Here is a 19377-nt window from a genome sequence, read left to right as displayed (position 1 = left end):
TTTCCTAACCCACTCAATGGTTAGCGTACTTAGATCTTGCTCTCAACTTAGGTCCATTCAAATAGAAAAACACAGGAATAAGTATCATACCACAACACAAGAATGCCAACAATGATGACCCCCAGCCCACAGGGTAATTATGAATACTCAAATTAACAAACAAAGCTCTTCCAAAAAGTGGGAAGCAACCAGCAACAACACTTCTGAAGAATGCATTTGATGAGAATACCGAGGCCAAGTATTCAACTTTGAAACTAGCAGCCATGTAATTAAACAATGTTTGGAAAATGATAAATGCACCTATTGCAAAGATAGCGGTTCCAATTAATGGTGGGAACCAATGAATATTGGGAGATGAAGTCCAACCGAAAATAAACAATCCTACTGGCATCAAACAAGCCCCAAGAATCGATGGTGGTAAAAAGATTTCTGGAGTGACTTTATCGTATTGACCAGCAAGCAATGGCTTTGTGAAAACTCTGTATACATAAGGAATGTATATGGCTCCACCAAAGAAGATACCAATCACAACTGAAAGATAAGTGACACCCATTTCAACCAATGTGAAGTGCTTAGTTTCTTGAAACACGATAGGAACAGCTTCAAAGAACAAATAAAGAATACTGTAGACCAAAGCAATGTAAATTCCAATCAATAAAACCACAGGTTCAGTAATGGTGATTTCAAAAGGACGCCAAAACAATCTTCTAATAACTTGACTCTTTGGAGTTGAGCCATGATCTAATTCAGCTTGAGATACAATTTTATCATTTCCAGTCAACCTTCTCAACCTCTCTGCCTTTTGACGTAACAACTTAGGAGCATAAGTCTCAGGTAAAGTCCATCCAAGAATCAAAAAACAAGATGAGATTAAAGCCATAAACCAAAAGGTCCAACGCCAACTTTCGTATCCATTATGACCACCTCTTTGCACCAAGACTGCACCAATTAATGGACCAAGACTAGGTCCACATACAGCACCCAATGACCAAGTGGCCAACCCAACGACAAAGTATGGTAAAGTAATAAAATCACCAAAGGAAGCACCACCAGTACTCAAAGCTGGACTAGCAAAGAAACCAGCAATTAATCTCAACACCGACATTCCAGCAAGACTAGTTGACAAAGCAGTTGGAATTTGCATCATACAGAAAATGAATAAGGTGACAATGTACAATGGAGTTCTACCAATTCTTGAATCTTCACTCAAGGGACTGAAGAATATAGGTCCAATACCATATCCAATAACAAACATAGTCAATGGCAAAACGGCCTTGGTTTCATTAATGTTGAACTTTGTCATAATATCTTGAACACCAGGGGTATAAATTGCTGATCCCATATATACCGACACAGTTAAAAATGCAATTTGAAATGCCATAATCGCTTTGAGGTAGAATGGCCAATTGTATGGATTTTCTGGATCATCATCACCATCCCATGTCACTATAATGTAATCCGACTGTGAATCATCTTTGGAGTTTGACTCAGCGGTTGCTTTGGTCTCTTCAGATGCGCTATCAGCTTTCTGTTGCTTCTCCTTCTCAGCATCCTCATCATTCATTGACTCATTAGCTGAGGCTATAATATCATTGTAGTTGTGGCTGTTTCTATTCTCTTCCCCTGCTTCACCTTCTCTCTTTGGAAACTCATACTCTGGTCTCTTATCGTTGTTTACCAAATATTTTTCAGGAATAACGTAATCAGGTAATTCATCACGATGTAAGAATATTTTCCTACCTGAAATTCGATATAAAAAGTGGCCCACGAATGATTCAGTTATAAATTGCTTCATTTTGGAGACTATTGAAGTATGTGTTGTTTTATTGAACTAGTATGAGGGAAAGGATTGGCCAAATTGTAGCTAGGAGGACATTTCAAGAGATATTTATAATTCCAATGAATTGCTGTGAAACATTGCGTTAACTCCTTCTTAAGTGCGACGCCAGTATTGTTTCCACGCAAAAACCCACTCAGTCTGTTGGTATATCTTCTTTTGTGATTCGTAATACTACTCTTTACATGTTTATGCCTTTCAAGTACGGCTCCGAACTATAGTAGTGATGACTCAAAAGGGGCCAGTATACCGATGACAAACAATAACAAAAAGATACTTCTAGAACACAAAAAAAGAGACTCATTATGAACCTCTACCGCATTGGGAAGTTACCCGAAGTGCTACCACTTCTTTTGTCCCATCTTTTGTTAGTAGTTCGGCCGAAAACACATAAATTACCTAAAACCCGAATTTTCTAACCTTTTGTTTTCGCTAACTTTACATGCAGTAATCGAACGGCTGAAGGGGATAAATTTTACGGCGTATGCGGAGATTAGAAAAAGAAATTGATAATTACACTTCTTTAGTGACCATATTTGCGATCTTCGCTGCCGAAGTAGAAAAATGAGTCTAGTTAGTAATCCGAATGAGGGGTAATCAGTTTGGTCCTGAAGTTAGGTGCAATTTCAGGGGACAAAGCAAGACCGTTTTTTAGACCCGCATGGATTAGATCGGACTTTAGGGCTCGGTAGAGTCTGCAAATATTCAGATTATCACGTGCAAGGAATTTGATTGAAACTGCTAGGAGCATTGTCTCTTTTCTCACTTTCTCCTGAAACTATTTAGAGACAATGCATGTAGTAAGTCACTACAACATGGCTAATTCGTCATCAATTTATTCGGGAAAAGAGAAGTGGAAAAAGGTAGCGACTCTTAGCGAAGCCGACTCCACATTCGCAGTTCAATTTTTGGCCGACAAGAATTATATTGATACGATTGGGGTTCACACATGTCGAAAGGCGTAGTCAGTAGACTTTCATTCTGAAAGTCTGGTGTTAGTAGTGGATCCGTATCATAGTCTGGTCAACGATGATCTCTTTCGTTGAACCCACGTTGCCGGTTTTGGTTGACTGTTTTGATTGGTAGAGATTTTTCATAGTTATCATTGTCGCCGTGCGCCAAGGAATTATCGGATTAGTAGCTATATTAATAAAGAGCACAATCAACCTGTAGTGCCTCCTAGATTTCACGAAAGAACTAGCTAAGCTGTTCACTCATGGAATGTGATAGAAATTCCATGGCGCTACCATGAGATATCCAAAGCAGTGATATTGTAAAGTAAGATCATGACAATCAGAGGTTACGCCTGCTGGATATTGTCTTTTCGGTCACCCCTATCAGACACAATATACAGTGTCTACACCTTCTGAGGCCCTCGCTTCCTTCTCCTTCTTAACCCGGAGTCATTTCCCCAATTTTGAACAAATTGCACTACTCTGGCACGTTTTCTCGCCACCAAAAAAGAAAATTTTGTATAAAAGAGAAAGAGAAAAACTTTACCACTTGTACATCTCCATAGAACCACATCATAAACAAGAATTAATCATGCCTAGACAAAGAAGATCTGCTCCAGCTCCAAGACAACAAACTAGATCAGCACATACTGCCGCTGCTGCTCCAGCTCCTCATCACAGCCAATACCCAGCTGCTCATCCAGCTCAACCTCAAGCACAAAGACAACCTGGTTTGTTTGGACAAATGGCATCCACTGCTGCTGGTGTTGCTGTTGGTTCAACTATTGGTCACACTTTGGGTGCTGGTATCACCGGAATGTTTGGCGGAAGATCCGAAGCACCAGCTGAACAACAACAAACTCAACAACAAGATCTTGCTCCATACCAACAACAAAATTCATATGCTACTCAAGAACAAGTAAGACATTGTGATGCTGACGCTAGAAACTTTACTAGATGTTTGGAAGAAAATGATGGAAACATGCAAACATGTGGATACTACTTGCAACAATTGAAAGCATGTCAAGAAGCTGCCAAACAATATTAAAAAAAAACAAACCTTGTGAATAGAGTATATAAAAATTTTTGAATTTGATATTTATTTAATAACTATATATCCCTAGTTGTAGTCTCTATTGTTTGGCTGACTTGGCGGAAGAATCGTAGTACCAGTATCCAGCTCCGCCTAAACCTAAAAGTCCCAATACTGCAATGACGCTTGAGCTTCCTGAAGATGACGAGGATTCTTGTTGACCATGGTGATGCAAATTGTCATGTTCAATATCATCAACAACTCGTGTTTGTTTACCAACCAGCTCAGTCTTGTGATCAATCTCACTTTCACCCATGTTGACAATGTCAGCTTGGTTGATATCTGGATTAACTGATGATTGAACATACTGATCATGATTAGCTGCTTTCTTCGGCTTGGATGAATTGGACACATTCGGCTTGGAAGAGTCAATTGGATTGCTTCCTCTATCTTCTCGGAGAACATGCTCGGCACCTACTGATTCACCACCGTGCAATACCTTTGCATCATTGGCTTCAACCTTGACTGATGAATTGGACTCCTTGGCAAATAACTCACGTTCAACAGCTTTGGCCTTTTCTTGTGCAATGTCTTGCTTAACTGCCTCTTTTGTCACCGGTGGAACCTTTGGTTGAGAAGTCTTTGGAATAAAATCATACTTAAACTCCCATTCATTAATTGATGTTTGTGAAGGCAATTTGTATGCATCGATAGTTGAACGATCTCCCTTAGCAAGTCTGGTTGCTGATTGGTGAATAAACCTTCTGGCTAAGAAGCTTCCATTGGAAGCGCCTCTGATTGACTGTTTAAGCATAATGAATAGTTGGTAAAGTGTAGAAATAGCCTAGCCCTGAATACTTAAAACGTTCTCAAGAATAGCGATGTTCGGAGTGGATAAATGGAATTTCTCCCGTTTTTCAATTTTTTCTGCTTTTTGCCCAAAAGACGTCACAATTTTAATTGGAATCCAACAAGAAATGACACAAAAAACCATCCGGCAAATTGGTAGCTTTTTTTTTAAGCCGATGTGGGGGGCATTATCATCTGGGGGAAAGGCATGCAAAGCACAAGAACTTCGGCTTCAGGTCAAGAATTGGGGTTGTCCAAGGATCTTGGATGGCGGAGGGACCAGCAATCTAACGCAAGGGTTTTGAACGAACGGGCAGGGCAAAATTGGTAAAAACTGAAATGTGAGGCAACGCCGAGAACAAACTCCACGATAATGGAGGAAAACATAGACCCGTCAGAAGAGTAAAACCTACTGGCCAATACATTTGTAATCAATAAATTATAATATATTAAAGTATCTGTAACTTATCCTAACCAATGCATGCTCATCAGTCTTTCTTTGTCTCCGGTGATGCTTCTCTCGCTACTTCAGCTTGATCAAAATCCTCTCTTCTCTTTTCATCGAAGTTGTTGTCAATTATAGAAGGCAAATGCGTGTAGTACACTTCCTTTTCCAAAACGTCCTCTTCAACTGTGTTTGATCTCCTAAAAACACGGCAAATGGCAAGACAAACAATGAACAACCCAATGATACCACCAGCGACACAATATAACATGTTGGGGGCTATTGCTTCAAAATCATCCCCACAAGAGACTCTAGTCGCTGTATCAGATATTATGCTTTCAGAAATAAACGTCATTGTTGGCATACCCTCAGATATCTCTCTCTCTACGATAGTACTCAGTGTCAAAGTGGTGGGGAATGGATTAGATGTCACTTGATCTTGGTCACGTTTATCACGTGTTGTGGTTGCACTAGCAGAATCAGTTTTTGTCTTTTTGGCTCTCTTAGATATTGATTTATGACTTTTAGTCTTGGTCTTCTTGTGTTTCTTATCTTTTGTTGAAGAGCTGCTGCTGCTACTACTACTGCTGGCAGTGGTGGTTGTAGTCGTAGTATGATGACGGTTACCATTTCCTGCAATAGGACGTGTTCCCTTAGGATTCTTGGGGCTTTTAGGCTTTGAGCCTCCGCTAGAATGACCTCCACTGGCATGGCTTCCACTTGAATGACCGCCCCCAGAATGTCCCCCTCCTCCTCCACGACGTGGTTCTAAATCGACTGACATGCTTTAGCTTGATGAATGTGTGGTAACTGTTTAATGTGTACCTCTGTGCAACTCTTTGATTCTGAAATAATTCGGCAGATGAGAGGTGGATCCTTAGACTTATATATGTGGTGTCGGCATTTTGAAAATTTTTGCAGCGGTTGTTGATGCTGTCATGATAAATTCAGAAAAGCCGCGCCCCAATTTTAGTGGATTAAAAAAAAAATCATCACTAAGTGTAATGAGAGAGTTTCAATTTCTTGAACTTAATCCGTTCGTCCTCCGCTGAAGGTTACCCACCTTGTGACTTTGGGGTTAACTCCTACTTTCTCTCTTGCTCTCTTTCCACCGCAGGAACTCAAGCACTGAGATTCGGTTAATATAGATCTTCGCGGTTTCAAGTATCAAGCTACAGAGCCACCACGAAATTATCTCCAAGCTAACCTGACTGACAATTGATATCACTTATTTTCTTTTTGTACACGGAATTAGGGGCTTGGCAGAAAATAAACTTTTGCGCTTTCGCGCGGTTTTATTATCGAGGCTTGACAAAATTTTGCAGCATGGTGATCAATACAATCGCATGCGACCATCAGCACAGCCCAACCTCTTGCGTGGCAGTCATATGCACACATAGAGTTGCATAGGTCATTATTGTGCTTGAGAGTAGGCTGTGAAACAGTAACACAAGTAGCTTAACAAATTGTAACTAGACCTATGATAATCTACATTTTCAATATTAATAGGAAATTCAAACTTACTAAACAAACTATATACAGAATCAAACTATATACAGAATCAAACTAATACTTTACGCAAACGTAAATACAAGCTGAGGTGGCTCAACATCCGTCAATAGACGTCTCTCAAACTTCAATCTTTCTGTCATTTGCCTCTTCCATTTCTGCTTCTGGCAAAGAGACATAACGAACTGATCTCTCGTCTTTGTTCTTGTGCGAGCGGAACAAAGACACTAACTTGTAAGCAACAAACATGAGAGCCAAAACACCCAATAAACCACCAGCTATACATTCCAGAGATTGAGGATAAGCACGAGTAGCACCTTTACCTTCACCAACGCATGGCTTACTTGCCTTAAAATCAACAGCTTCAGTCATAACTGATTCTGGGGCTCTAGTGGTTTGAGCCATGCCAATTGCACCCAAGTCTCTAGCAGCAATTGTCTTTGTAGTCAAAGTAGGAGCAATTGTTGGTCTCAATTGTTCTTTATGTTGATCAGTTCTGGTGTTACTATGGTGGTTGTTATGATCATGTTCATCATCTGAATCATCACTATGATCGGACTCGTGGTCATGAAATCTTGTTGTCTTTGACTTTGGAGATTGTGTTTTAGTCTTCTTTGCTTTTGAAGTCTTTGATGTCTTTGCATGTTTCCTATGGTGATCATCGTCAGAGTCAGAGTCATCAGAATCATGACTATGAACTCTTGTTGTCTTTGACTTGGGGGATTGTGTCTTAGTCTTCTTTGCCTTTGAAGTCTTTGATGTCTTTGCATGTTTCCTATGATGATCATCATCGTCAGAATCATCGTCACTATGGTCAGACGGATGGTGGACCCTAGTTGTTTTTGACTTTTGAGATTGAGTTTTAGTCTTACCCTTGGTCTTTGTTGTTCTTGATGTCTAATAAACTTTAATAGTGGCAGACTCCTACAAAATCTAAGTAAAAACTATGTTTATGCAGCAATTACTGCTAATTTCTATTAAAACAAAAATCTAAAAAAATCTAAAAGTCAACTGCCCCCCCCCTTTTCATTGTTGGCTGCGCAGTTCGTCACCTTTCTCCTTGGTGCTCTCCCTTCGCCTCGTTCCCCTTTTCTACTTCATCCTCGGCGCCACTTTCCCCATTCAAAAGATCTTCAAGGTACATACTAGGAGGGCGCAATGTTGTTTGAACACTTCCAGTAAAAGTCCCAGTCGTACCAAATCTATCACTATCTGTATCTTTATTGGCACCGTCATTCATAACACAAGAAGATGATGATGCATCGGTTGCTGAGTCCAAATATGGTGCAAATGGCTTCAAAAGTGATGCAGACGAGGAATTGTTATATTTATGCAAGTACACTGTTGATGAAGAATTTCGTTTATCTTGATATAATGGTAATGATAAGCTGTCATACTCCAAACTAGGATTGTTAAACATTGATTTACGAAATTGTTGCTTATCACTAAGAATGTGGTTCTGTAAGGATCTTCCCTGAGATAAAGTCGAGGAAGTAGATGACAAGTCAAGTTGTGATGATGATGATCCAACACGTTTATGAGGAAATGAATATTGTTCCGACATTGCAGTTAAACCTGGTGTGGAATAGTATGTTTCTTTCTCCATTCGAGCTTTTGATGAGTAGATGTAATGGTTGATGATTGGATATAATGTTAATGCAAGTAATAGGGCTCCGAGTATGGCGCCAACAATAATAAATACCAAACTTGTGGGTAGTGTCGGTACATGAATGTATGGGTTATTCAGGCTAGGTATGGCGGTGATTGTGGTTGAGATCGATGAAGACGAGCTGCTGGTTTCCGCAAGTGAAGGCATTTCAGTACCAGAGCTGGTGTCACCATTATCAGTTTCCTCCTCACGAATAACGAGTGATGGCATAAGTGTGATCATTGTTGAATGAGTTGATTGTACGGTCAGTGATGCAACTAAATTATCAACCCATGATGAGCTTGAGGAATACGTTTGACTCGTGGGCAGCGGTACGTTGACTTCGAAGCTCGGAGTAGCTGATAGGCTATAATGCTTATGGTGCATATGACGCGTTTGGAGCTTGTCAGGTATAGTGCCCATAATATATCAACTGTTCTTAACAACCTCGAAACTGAATCTCTTGACCATATGACAAGAAAAAAAAGAAAGAACAAAGATTGTAGAAGAAAGAATTTCTCTTATTCTTATTGAAAGCAATGCGTTTCATTAAAATTTTAAAACATGCACCGGTAATCAATTCACTAAATTCGGAAAGGGTTATGAGAAAAGAAGCAAAGAGTGTACAAAGAAGAGTAAACAATGAACACACACGCCCATCGATCTGTTTTTTGTTTTAAATTTTGTCGTATATCGAGGTAATCCTTTTGTTGCTATGGTTTTGTTCTACTTTTTCATCACCAACGTGTGGTTATTTGCAACACTAAAAGGGTCTTTAAGTAATTGCGCGTCAAAAAAAAAAATGAAGAAAAATTAAAGTCAACAAAATATTAAAAGAGCAAGTGAAATCAAATCTCAAAAGCTTTACAGAAGCTTCCATAGAAGTCTATAGCCGCATTTGTATACACTAACGCTGACAAGCATACCCGATAGCTTCATTTAGCTATAACTCTTCAATTCTGAACACTAGATACAATCTCGTGACCTTTTTGTGTGATCAGCGAAAAGAAAAAAGAAAAAAAGTAAATCTTACACACGCGTTCTGTGTAGGTAACCCTTTCAGGAAAAATTCATTTGAAAAAAAGCTACATCTCCGTGGAATATAATTTAAAGCCTTGCATTACATTGTGCTAAACTATACCAAACAGTGCTACTAGGAATTTCTAGAACCGCCAGTTCTCATCGGCTGATTCAATGGCCCACTTAAACTTTTCTCTCAAAGTCTTAGTAAACAACTTTTCAATCGGCACATCAAATTTCTTCGAAAACATAACTGTCAACCTAGGATCAATATAATTCATCTTTGAAGTTCCTAAGGAGACTTCAGAATTATCTTCTTTATCCTTCAATTGTAAAGATGTTGAAACTATTCGATTTTCAAGTGCTTCAATTTGTTGATAACATTTTTCAATCGTCATCTTTGCTGGAAGTTCAGGTTTACCTGTCTTCAATTCCTTCTTGTATTCCTTCTCCAACTCATTTATCTTGTCTAATTTATCCTTGATATCCTTCTTGGTCAACAAAGGTTTCTTTTCAATTTTCAATTTTTCATTTTCACGTTCCATTCTCTTCATAACTTGTTGCCTTTGTCGTTCAATAATCGCATGGTGAATATGTTCGATATCCTCCTTAACCAAATCATCCAATTCTTCAAAATATTTAGGATCTTTCTTCTTCAATTTGGGATCCAATTGAAGTAGCATCTTTTTCGTACGAATCTTTTGCCACGTCAATTCTTTCAACTTATCACTGATCTTCTGTACCGAGTTACCATGGTTTTTACTCACCGTACGCTGATGGTTACACAAGATGGCCACGGTTCTATTAGCGGCATTGAATTTGACAACTTTTTCAGCAACAGTACCTTCATTAGTAATCAAATCCAATTGATCTTGCATCGTCTTGGATGCATTATAAGTACGGAAAACTTTTGCAGTTAATCCCTTCATATAGTTTTGCAATTGTTTGTTAACCATACTAGGGTTAATTCGATCAAATAAATTGTCACCCGGCTGTTTGGGATCCTTTTTGAAAATACGCAAGTTTTTAAAAACTTGTTTGGAAACTTCAACTTCTTGATAGAAACGGATGGAATCTTTACCAAGGAAATCAAAAATTACCGTGTTTGGTGGTTTCAAAGTAATATGTTCAAATCGAAGTGAACAACATCCAACGGTATCAGCTTCATCTTCGCCCTTTTCACCACCAGCTCTCAATGCATACACATCAATAAGATACATTGCTGTTGCCATTTGACGATCTTGCATTTTCTCCAGCTTCAACATCTTGGTATAATCTGCCCTAATTGCATCAACATATTTACGCAATTCCCTTGCCGTTTCAAACTTTTTGAAATCAGATTGTCCCTTGACCGATGAATTGGCAGCAAATCGCACATATTTAAAACTATCAGCAATATTTTCCTTCCACATGGCTAGCCAAGTGACTTCATTATCATGTCTCACTTCTGCCCACTTGTGACCTGGTGGTGGATCAGGTACTTTAGCATGAGCACTCAAGTTCAATGTCACTTGTTCTGGATAAACTCTTCTTTTCAACTTACCAGTTTTTGGATGAGCACCACGGCCACGGAATAATCCTGGAGGTTCAATACGAAAGTTCCCCACCAATTCTTTTCTTCCATTAAGTAAACAAGTCTTGTAAGGCTCTTCAATCTTTTCTTTTTCCTCCCTCAACCTCTTTTTCTCGTCTCTACTCATGGCTTTCTTTTCTTCTCGTTTTTGTTCAAAATATGCATACATTTTACTGAAATCTAATTTATTGAAATCAGTAATTTCAACACCACACCCACCACATTCTTTCAAAACTTGTTGGAAATCTTGGAAAAAATTCTTTTGGAAAACTGGATTCTTTGCATGATCGGTTTCAAGCATTGCTCCGAAAAACCCAGCAACTTCTTCAGCTTCAATGGGTAAATTGATTGGCTTACCATCATAATATAGTTTGACATGAGATGGTAATGGTTCATAAGGTGGAGGAAACATTACTCCATTATGTTCCAATGACTGCCATTTGATTTCACCATCGTTGTCTCCTGATTGTTGTTCCCACCATTTGTATGTATCATCATCTTCAGTTGCTGGAGTTTCACTCTTGATGGATGTTTCCTTTTTAGCTCTCGCTTCACTTTTGATTGAAGGTTCCTTCTTAGCTCTTGTGGAGGCTAGTTTGATCTCAGCCTTGACTTTTGTAGTAGTCTTAGCCTTGGGTTCGGATTTCACTTTAGGCGTTGATTTCTTTGTAGTTGCCGTCTTTTTCGTAGCCTTTGTCTCTTTCTTGACAGCTGGTTTTGCCTTTACTGTTCCATTATTAGTCTTTGCCTTTTTAGACAACGGTACATCATCTTCATCGTAATCGTCATCGTCATCATCATCATTGTCCTCTTCATCGTCATCAGTGTTGTCTGATTCCACAGTCACTCTCTTCCTACTTCTCTTGGTTAATGGAACATCATCCTCTTCGTCATGGTCTATCTCATCTGAAGTTGGTGAAGTGGATACAGATTGTGATTCAATAGGTAGTTGGCTAAGAGCAGTTTCATCATCAGAAGAACTCATTGCGACTCAATGGATTGAATGATCTTAAATAGCAAGGGTAAAGCAATATACAGTAAGGGCTAAGGGCTTTTTTTTATAGATGGATAAGTGGGTTTGTCTTTGCTAAAGTGATGGATTCTTTCTGATTTGATTGTTGATTTCGTTATTTTTGCTGTCTTCAAATTTTCCGCGATGTTTGTGAGAGAGAGAACAACACACGAGAAGAAAAAAGAAAAAAGACAAAATGCACATTCATACAATTGGTATGCACAGTTTTTGATCCTTTTAAAGTTTTATCATAAAAGATACGAAATGTATTACATCACTGGAAGCTTCATCTATGTTACCATGTAGTTCGTCTCTAATAGTGGTACACTTTATCTGCACCTAAGGGTATAGCAATAAATTTGATAAAATTTTGGTATGATTTTGCAACCAAATAAGTGACGATAATGTGCTTTTGACGAAAACTCACCACAACAAATTAGCATACAAATATTTTCTTTATATCTAATTCAACTTAGAAACAAATTGCTTTCGAAACAGCCTAAACTACTGTAGTCTCAAATACGTTCGGCTTTGCTTACAGTGAAGAGAGCGATCGCCTAAAGTAAAAAGGTAAAGTCGTGTATGATATTACAATTTTGTTTCCAGTGTCGTGTCGCGTTTTTGTTTCCGACATGAAGCGTCCCACAGACAGACAAAGGATGTTGAAGCTCCATCCAAGTCTATAAAAGATCAACATCTCAATCAACTCTCAAATGATATAGTATTGCCTAGCTAGAACTAGCTGAGTACTTCTCTTAGGATACACTGTTGAATAATAAAGGCCTGAATGTGCTTTACCTCCCGAAACAGTCGCTAATTTGATCAATTGAAGGAGTCATTTCCCCAATTCAACAGGACTTTTCACGACCCAAAGACATCAAACTTCTGCACTGTGTGAAGCAAAGAACAAGAGTTGTTTTAAGCGAGAAGATAGAATTTCGGTGCCTAAGCCGCTAAATTCTTTGTGCCCTTCGATGCCATTACAAAGAGTGCCAAAAAAAAAAAAGTTGAAATTTGCCGTCCCTTCCTGTCTCCCATGCGGGAATTTCCAGATCAATTTATGGAGTAGCTACTTTAACTTCAATGACACACTGTTTTCCACCCCACCTTGAGCGGCATGTATATTATTTCTTCCTATTCCTCAAATGGCACAAGATATAGCACACTCTGTCAAAAAAAGGCACAATAGGATTCAAATACGGCATTATGATTGCAAAGACCAAAAAGAAAAAATTTCTTTTTCACACTCAGATGCCGTACACCCACAAAAACAAAACTCAAAATTATTATTATATAACCAAATCGCCGTACAAGAAATATATACCTTTCTCAAAGCTTTGATGCAACAAAGAAAATCGCCTCATCTTCTCTCTTTCACTTGCCTTTAACTACCATTAAATTACTAACAATCTCTCTAGTGCTAGATGGTTGTTAGTGTTACGTTATCTCTACATCGCGGTTGCACATTTTTAGATTACCTCATTTAATTTTGATCCCGCTATCTAATCAATTGTTATTTTTGTGTGTGGGGATGAGATAGAGAGAGATGACCGTAAAGCCAATATAGGGGAGAGGGTTGTAAAAATTATTACAAGAACCCCTCTCATTCAAACACCCACATCGACATACAGAATCATACTTTCAAAATCTCTTTAATAGCTCTCTTATCTCAAATAGAGTTTTCAAATTCGTCGTACGACATTAGTAGGCCCACCGCCGGCCGATGCTCAGTAATCATGTAAGTAAAAAAATGTTTTTTTTTTTATTTATTTTTCTTAGACGGCGGTTAATGCAAAAAATTGCAATTTAATTTGTTGCTTATCAGAAACAAATGTAAGGTCCAAGCAAAAAAAAAAAAGAAATTTTTTTCAAAGTAATTTAACTGCCCGATATAAATATACTCAACAATAAGCCTCCTCTCATCTCTCTTCTACTTCACTTTCTTTATCTTTCTGTTTGTTTGTTTTTTTTTTTCCTTTATTGTTTCAACATTATTGTTCCTCAGGTCTCCTACCCATCGTCAAACTTGTACTTATATATATATAACTTGCATTTGCTGAAAAAAAAAAAACATATTCTTAAAACGTTTTTTTGCATTTCCATATTTTCATTCTTCACTTAAACAATGAGTCACTACGATCTAGAGAAAGGTGGGTCGTCCTCCTCAGGAGCAAACTCAGTCCACAATACAGCAGCACAAGCACACCCATCGCTTTCAAACCACATAACTCCATCACAATCAACTGCATTCAGCAGTAAGGAAAAACACCAAGAAAAGAATTTCATCCAAGATGAAGACGAATTATTTCTTCGTGAAGACGAATCAGATGACAATGAGGGATCCGTCAACGAAGTCAAACGTGGGTTGAAAGCACGTCATGTGTCAATGATTGCCCTCGGTGGAACCATTGGTACTGGTCTTTTCATTTCAACAGGAAGCACACTAGCTGATGCCGGCCCGGTATTATCACTCATTTCATTCTTGTTTATGACGACAATTGCTTTTTCGGTGACGCAATCCTTGGGAGAAATGGCAACGTTGATCCCTGTGTCTGGATCATTTGCCCAGTTTGTCACTCGATGGATTTCGAAATCGGCTGGTGCGGCAAATGGATGGTTGTATTGGTTCAGTTGGGCAATTACATTTGCCCTTGAATTATCCGTCATTGGCCAAGTTATTCAGTACTGGACCGACGCTGTACCCTTAGCAGCATGGATTAGTATTTTCTTTGTCATTATTACCGTGTTCAACTTTTTCCCCGTGAAGTTCTATGGTGAAGTTGAGTTTTGGGTCGCTTCAATTAAAGTCCTTGCTGTTTTTGGATGGATCATTTATGCATTATGTATGGTTTGTGGAGCTGGTAAGACGGGTCCCGTGGGGTTCAGGTACTGGAGAAACGGGTACGCTTGGGGACCTGGGATCTTGGTTAAAGATACCGCAACAAGTAGGTTTCTTGGCTGGTTGTCCTCGTTGATCAATGCCGCATTTACGTTTCAAGGTACTGAATTGACTGGTATATCCGCTGGTGAGTCTGCCAATCCTCGTCGTACTGTGCCTAGAGCCATCAAGAAGGTCTTGTTTCGTATTTTGATTTTTTACGTCTTGTGCATGTTTTTCATTGGGTTGTTGGTTCCTTATAATGATCCAAAATTATCTGGTGGTAGTTACACTTCAAACTCACCATTTATTATCGCCATGAATAATTCAGGTACTAAAGTATTGCCCCACATTTTCAATGCTGTGATTGTGACAACCATCATATCGGCTGCAAACTCCAATGTGTATTGTGGATCACGTATTGTTTATGGATTAGCTGAAGCAGGAGTCGCCCCCAAGTTTTTCCTCAAGACGAATCGTGGTGGTGTACCTTACTTGGCAGTATCACTAACTGCAGCATTTGGAGCATTGGGTTACTTGGCGGTGTCAAATAGTGGAGAAAATGCCTTTAATTGGCTACTTAACATTTCCTCCACTGCTGGATTAATCTGTTGGGGATTCATTTCCGCAAGTCACATTCGATTCATTAAGGTTTTGAAGAAAAGGGGAATTAGTCGTGACTCATTACCATATAAAGCAATGTTTATGCCATATGCTGCATACTATGCCGTGTTTTTCATTTTTTTAATCACATTAGTTCAAGGATTCCAGTCATTTTTCAATGGGTTCAGCGTGACTGATTTCTTCACTGCATATATCTCGGTTATTTTCTTTGTGGCATTGTGGATTGGATTTCAGATTTTCTTCCATCGGTTTAGTACATCTTGGAGGGATTATTTTGTTCCTTTGGATGAATGTGATATTGATTCTGGAGTTAGGGAGGTTGATGAGATGGAGTGGGAGCTGACTGAGCCTACGAACTTGTGGGAGAAGTTTTGGGATATCGTTGCGTAAGCAGGACAGAAGAGTGTCTTATTATAATAATGTTTATTGTAGATTAGAAGTTTAATTTTAACGATTAGAGAAAGAGCTTAGGAGGAGTAACTGTAGGAGCTTAAGAGAAGTTCGTTTTATTGATTTAATTCAATTCAATTTATTGGTCAAAGGTATAAATTATATATGTATATAAAAAAAAAAAAAAGGAAAAATACAAATTCAAACACATTGTATTTAAAACGACTAATCATAAATGATAGTGTTTAACAACAAATACAAAAACTCAAAATCAATTGAGGAAAGGAAAAAACTGGTTGTGAGAATAAGCATCGTCCAAAAAAGTAGAAAAAGGAAAGAAACAAACAACGTAGTTTTGGAAGATCAGTACTGAAACAAGATTAGACATAGTCAATCTGTATGGCTCTAGTACAAGACATAGTTGCCTTTACCCTGGGTAACACCAACAGTACATCCATCTTTACCATTTCCATTGTATTTTCCGTCTTCGTAAACACACAGTCCACTAACGTTTGATGATCCATCAGCAGCAACAATCTTGACATTGAAGTTCAAGGAGTCGTAGTTGTTTGGGTTTGGAATCAATGACAAGTAAGCGACACCGTTGGAATAACCAGCACCAAAGTTCAATGGGGCCCAGTTACCAATACCAGAGCCTGAAGTTCCCCAAACACAACCGTCTTGGTATGAGACACCGGCATTGTTGACATAGTATTGAGCAGAAGTGGCTCCTCCTTTCCATTTGTAGTAAGTGTCTTGGTCAACAACAGTGATAACAGAAGTGGCACCAGCATCAACAACGGTTGGGATAACCATATTTTCAGTACCTGGGTAATCAGTTCTGCAAATGGCAACCGACTTGTCAATCTTGCTGACAACTTGAGCTTTGTCAGCACCCCATTCACACAAGTAGTTGGATCTTGAGTTGGTCTTGTATAATTTACCATTCTTACACAACAATCCACCAACGGAAACACCATTGGATGGTTGGCTGTCTGGCCATTGAGTCTTGGACATACCACTTTGGCATGCGTATGAACAATAAGAACCTTCTTTACAGCTTCCACCGGTTGAGGTGTCACTGTTGTAGATACCTGACCAACCGCCGAATCCCAAGTGGTCTAAAGCAATAACACCTTGTCCTGAAGGGAAGTCGTCACATGAGTACTCACCATCGGGGAATTCTTGAGATGGGTTCTGGAAAGCAGATAAATCTCCATCGATACCGTTGCTACTGCTGCTGCTGCTGCTGCTGCTGCCGCCAGTTGCAGAAGCATCATCAGAGGTGGTGATGGTTCCACTTGGCATTGGACTAGCAGTTGGTTCGTTTGAAGTCAATGAATCGTTTTGAACAATGGTGGTGGTGGATGAAATGTCCAGTGAAGTAGCACCAGTGTTTTGGGAATCACCAGTAGATTGAGTAGTGGTGACAGCGGTGGTGGTGACTGGGTTACCTTTAGCGTCAACAGTGACAGTAACATAAGCGTATTCGTAAACAACAGCTCTCTTGTGTTTGTGGTGACCGTGGAAAACTGGTTCCTCACAGTCTTGTTCTGCATCTCTCTTGGCAGCTGGAACAACAGCGTGGTTTTTGTAGCCTGAGTTGTTGGAAATGGCTGGCATTGGGACAGCAAATGCCGAAGCGGCAAAAGCTAAAACTAAAGTGTTGGAAAACTTCATTGTAGTAGCTTGAAGGAGGAGTAGTAGTAGTAGTAGTAGTTTAATGAAAGTATTAAGTCAGTTGTTATTAACGAGTTGTAGTGGGTATACTTTTAAAAAAATGAGTGTGGTGTGGTGGTGTGTTGGGATACTAAATATAAAATCTCTTTAAAAGGTAATAAAAGGAATGACTTGAGGTTAGATATAGATGTTAGTATATTAAACACACGGGTGGGTGGTTAAGTTGTTAGATTAACAGATGATATTTGGTAGTTTGTGTTTGATGGTGGAAAGAAAAAAAGTGATATGGTTTTGGTTGTAAAAATTTTTTTCTGTATTGAACTTTGGTGGTTTGATGATGGTTTGACGATTTAAAAATAGTAATAATAAATAATAATAAACTTATTATGTTTAGTGTGTAGTAATGTATGTATGTGTTGTGTGATTATTTTATTTTGAAAGGAGTCTTGCGTCTATCACAAAACCAAGCCAACAGAAACATCAAACGAAATTCACGACACACGCACACACTTAATAAACAAAAAAAAAAATAACAATAAAACTGCGACATTGAGTAGTTGTCTTAATTATTGGTGTATGGACGTAATGTCGTAACAATTTGTAATGTAAATGTAATGTGATGTAATGTAATGTTATTGTTTAGTGTATGGTGTGTTATTGTTTAGTGTGGTTTTTTTATCGTGTCATTTTTTGTTTTGTTATTGTTTGTTTCTCTCTGTCTCTCGTTTAATGATAATAATTATTTTTTGCGCGTCTTTGTACTCCTATTTGCAAACACCAGCCATGCACCACCACCACAAACACACATATGTATATGGACACGTAAAAGTTAGAAAATCATATATGTCTCTTTCTCTCACAGGAAAACCGATGCTGTACAATCTTTGCACAATGAACCGCCTTATAATATCAAAATGATTTCATCTCTCTGTTTCTCCTATTCAAAGTGGTGTGTGTGTGTGTATCTCTTATAATAATCAAAATTATAATCTGTTGAAATCTTGGTATTCTTGTGGGGTAGTGTATACGTGTTCAAAAAAAAAAAAATAATAAATATGTGTGTGTAAGTCTATGTGTATGTTTTGTATTGGATATGTTTTTATTCCTGTAGTAACAGACTGGAATTCTTCTTTAAGCCACAAATTTAGTGTAATTGTTCTGAAACTCCCCTTCCACTATTGGACCATTTGATTTTCTTCTGTCGATCTCTATTCTCTTAGCGTGTTGTTGGTGGCTTTGTATTGTATTTCTCTGTGTGTACGAATACGTATGTCGTGTCTTAATGGCTGGTTCTTTTTACTCCTTTCATGAAACAATTTTGTCACACCAAAAAAAAATTGATTTTCTCTCTCTCTCTCTCTCTCTCTCTCTCTCTCTCTCTCTCTCACTGTTGATCTTTTTTTTTTTTTCACAACCAAACAAATCTGTTTATCTAACAAAAGATTTTAAAAAAAAATAGACGCGTGTCTAATACATACCTTAAAGTTGGTTTTGCTAGGTGTTGTTATGATTTAACACTCTTCTGGTGATATTAATAACTGTAATGAATGACTAGTGGTGAGTAAATATATAACGAATGTGTGTGTGTCTATATGCAGAAACTCCAAAAAGAAAAAAAATCAAATTCCAATCTCTAACGAGATTTTGGAGATCTAGACTGATAGCTATATATATATATATATTAGATCTATAGCAATGCAAATGTAGTTTGGTGTAAATGTCAAGTTACTTCCTATTATGTATCTACAAGCAAGTAATCCAGTATCTTTTTACTTCAAAAGGTGTGTATATATAAGCCTTGCCATTGTCTTTTTAAAAAAAAACCTAGCGCTGCTGGTGACTCTTACCCTATCAAACTACCTTCTACATTGTTCTTCTTGACTTCTTCAATACCTCAGATACTGAGTTTGGTATTTTTTTTTTTGG

The 19377-nt window shown here is 38.4% G+C and overlaps 7 protein-coding genes across 7 annotated transcripts; 2 read left to right on the top strand and 5 right to left on the bottom strand. All coding sequences in view use genetic code 12, as the record gives it.

Moving 5' to 3' along the window:
• Positions 1-13: 13 nt before the first annotated feature.
• On the bottom strand, positions 14-1795 carry I9W82_001584 (MFS transporter; the record flags this gene model as incomplete). Its single annotated transcript, XM_067690345.1, has 1 exon — positions 14-1795. One exon carries the CDS (start codon positions 1793-1795, stop codon positions 14-16), a length of 1782 nt encoding a protein of 593 aa, XP_067548820.1.
• A 1587-nt stretch (positions 1796-3382) lies between these two features.
• Positions 3383-3838, top strand: I9W82_001583 (uncharacterized protein; the record flags this gene model as incomplete). Its single annotated transcript, XM_067690344.1, has 1 exon — positions 3383-3838. The coding sequence occupies one exon, from the start codon at positions 3383-3385 to the stop codon at positions 3836-3838; it is 456 nt and encodes a 151-aa protein (XP_067548819.1).
• Positions 3839-3923: 85 nt separating this feature from the next.
• On the bottom strand, positions 3924-4637 carry I9W82_001582 (uncharacterized protein; the record flags this gene model as incomplete). Its single annotated transcript, XM_067690343.1, has 1 exon — positions 3924-4637. One exon carries the CDS (start codon positions 4635-4637, stop codon positions 3924-3926), a length of 714 nt encoding a protein of 237 aa, XP_067548818.1.
• Positions 4638-5160: 523 nt separating this feature from the next.
• On the bottom strand, positions 5161-5901 carry I9W82_001581 (uncharacterized protein; the record flags this gene model as incomplete). The annotated part of the gene is made up of 1 exon (XM_067690342.1): positions 5161-5901. The coding sequence occupies one exon, from the start codon at positions 5899-5901 to the stop codon at positions 5161-5163; it is 741 nt and encodes a 246-aa protein (XP_067548817.1).
• An 845-nt stretch (positions 5902-6746) lies between these two features.
• TOP1 (DNA topoisomerase 1) lies at positions 6747-11852 on the bottom strand (the record flags this gene model as incomplete). The annotated part of the gene is made up of 3 exons (XM_067690341.1): positions 6747-7523; positions 7723-8641; positions 9445-11852. 3 exons carry the CDS (start codon positions 11850-11852, stop codon positions 6747-6749), a joined length of 4104 nt encoding a protein of 1367 aa, XP_067548816.1.
• Positions 11853-14004: 2152 nt separating this feature from the next.
• I9W82_001579 (amino acid permease) lies at positions 14005-15771 on the top strand (the record flags this gene model as incomplete). The annotated part of the gene is made up of 1 exon (XM_067690339.1): positions 14005-15771. One exon carries the CDS (start codon positions 14005-14007, stop codon positions 15769-15771), a length of 1767 nt encoding a protein of 588 aa, XP_067548815.1.
• A 405-nt stretch (positions 15772-16176) lies between these two features.
• Positions 16177-17451, bottom strand: SUN41 (putative glucosidase; the record flags this gene model as incomplete). Its single annotated transcript, XM_067690338.1, has 1 exon — positions 16177-17451. The coding sequence occupies one exon, from the start codon at positions 17449-17451 to the stop codon at positions 16177-16179; it is 1275 nt and encodes a 424-aa protein (XP_067548814.1).
• Between the last annotated feature and the right edge of the window lie 1926 nt (positions 17452-19377).

The sequence above is a fragment of the Candida metapsilosis genome (assembly GCF_017655625.1).
Source record: "Candida metapsilosis strain BP57 chromosome Unknown scaffold2, whole genome shotgun sequence".
NCBI lineage: Eukaryota > Fungi > Ascomycota > Pichiomycetes > Serinales > Debaryomycetaceae > Lodderomyces > Lodderomyces metapsilosis.
This window is presented reverse-complemented; position numbering and strand designations above follow the sequence as displayed.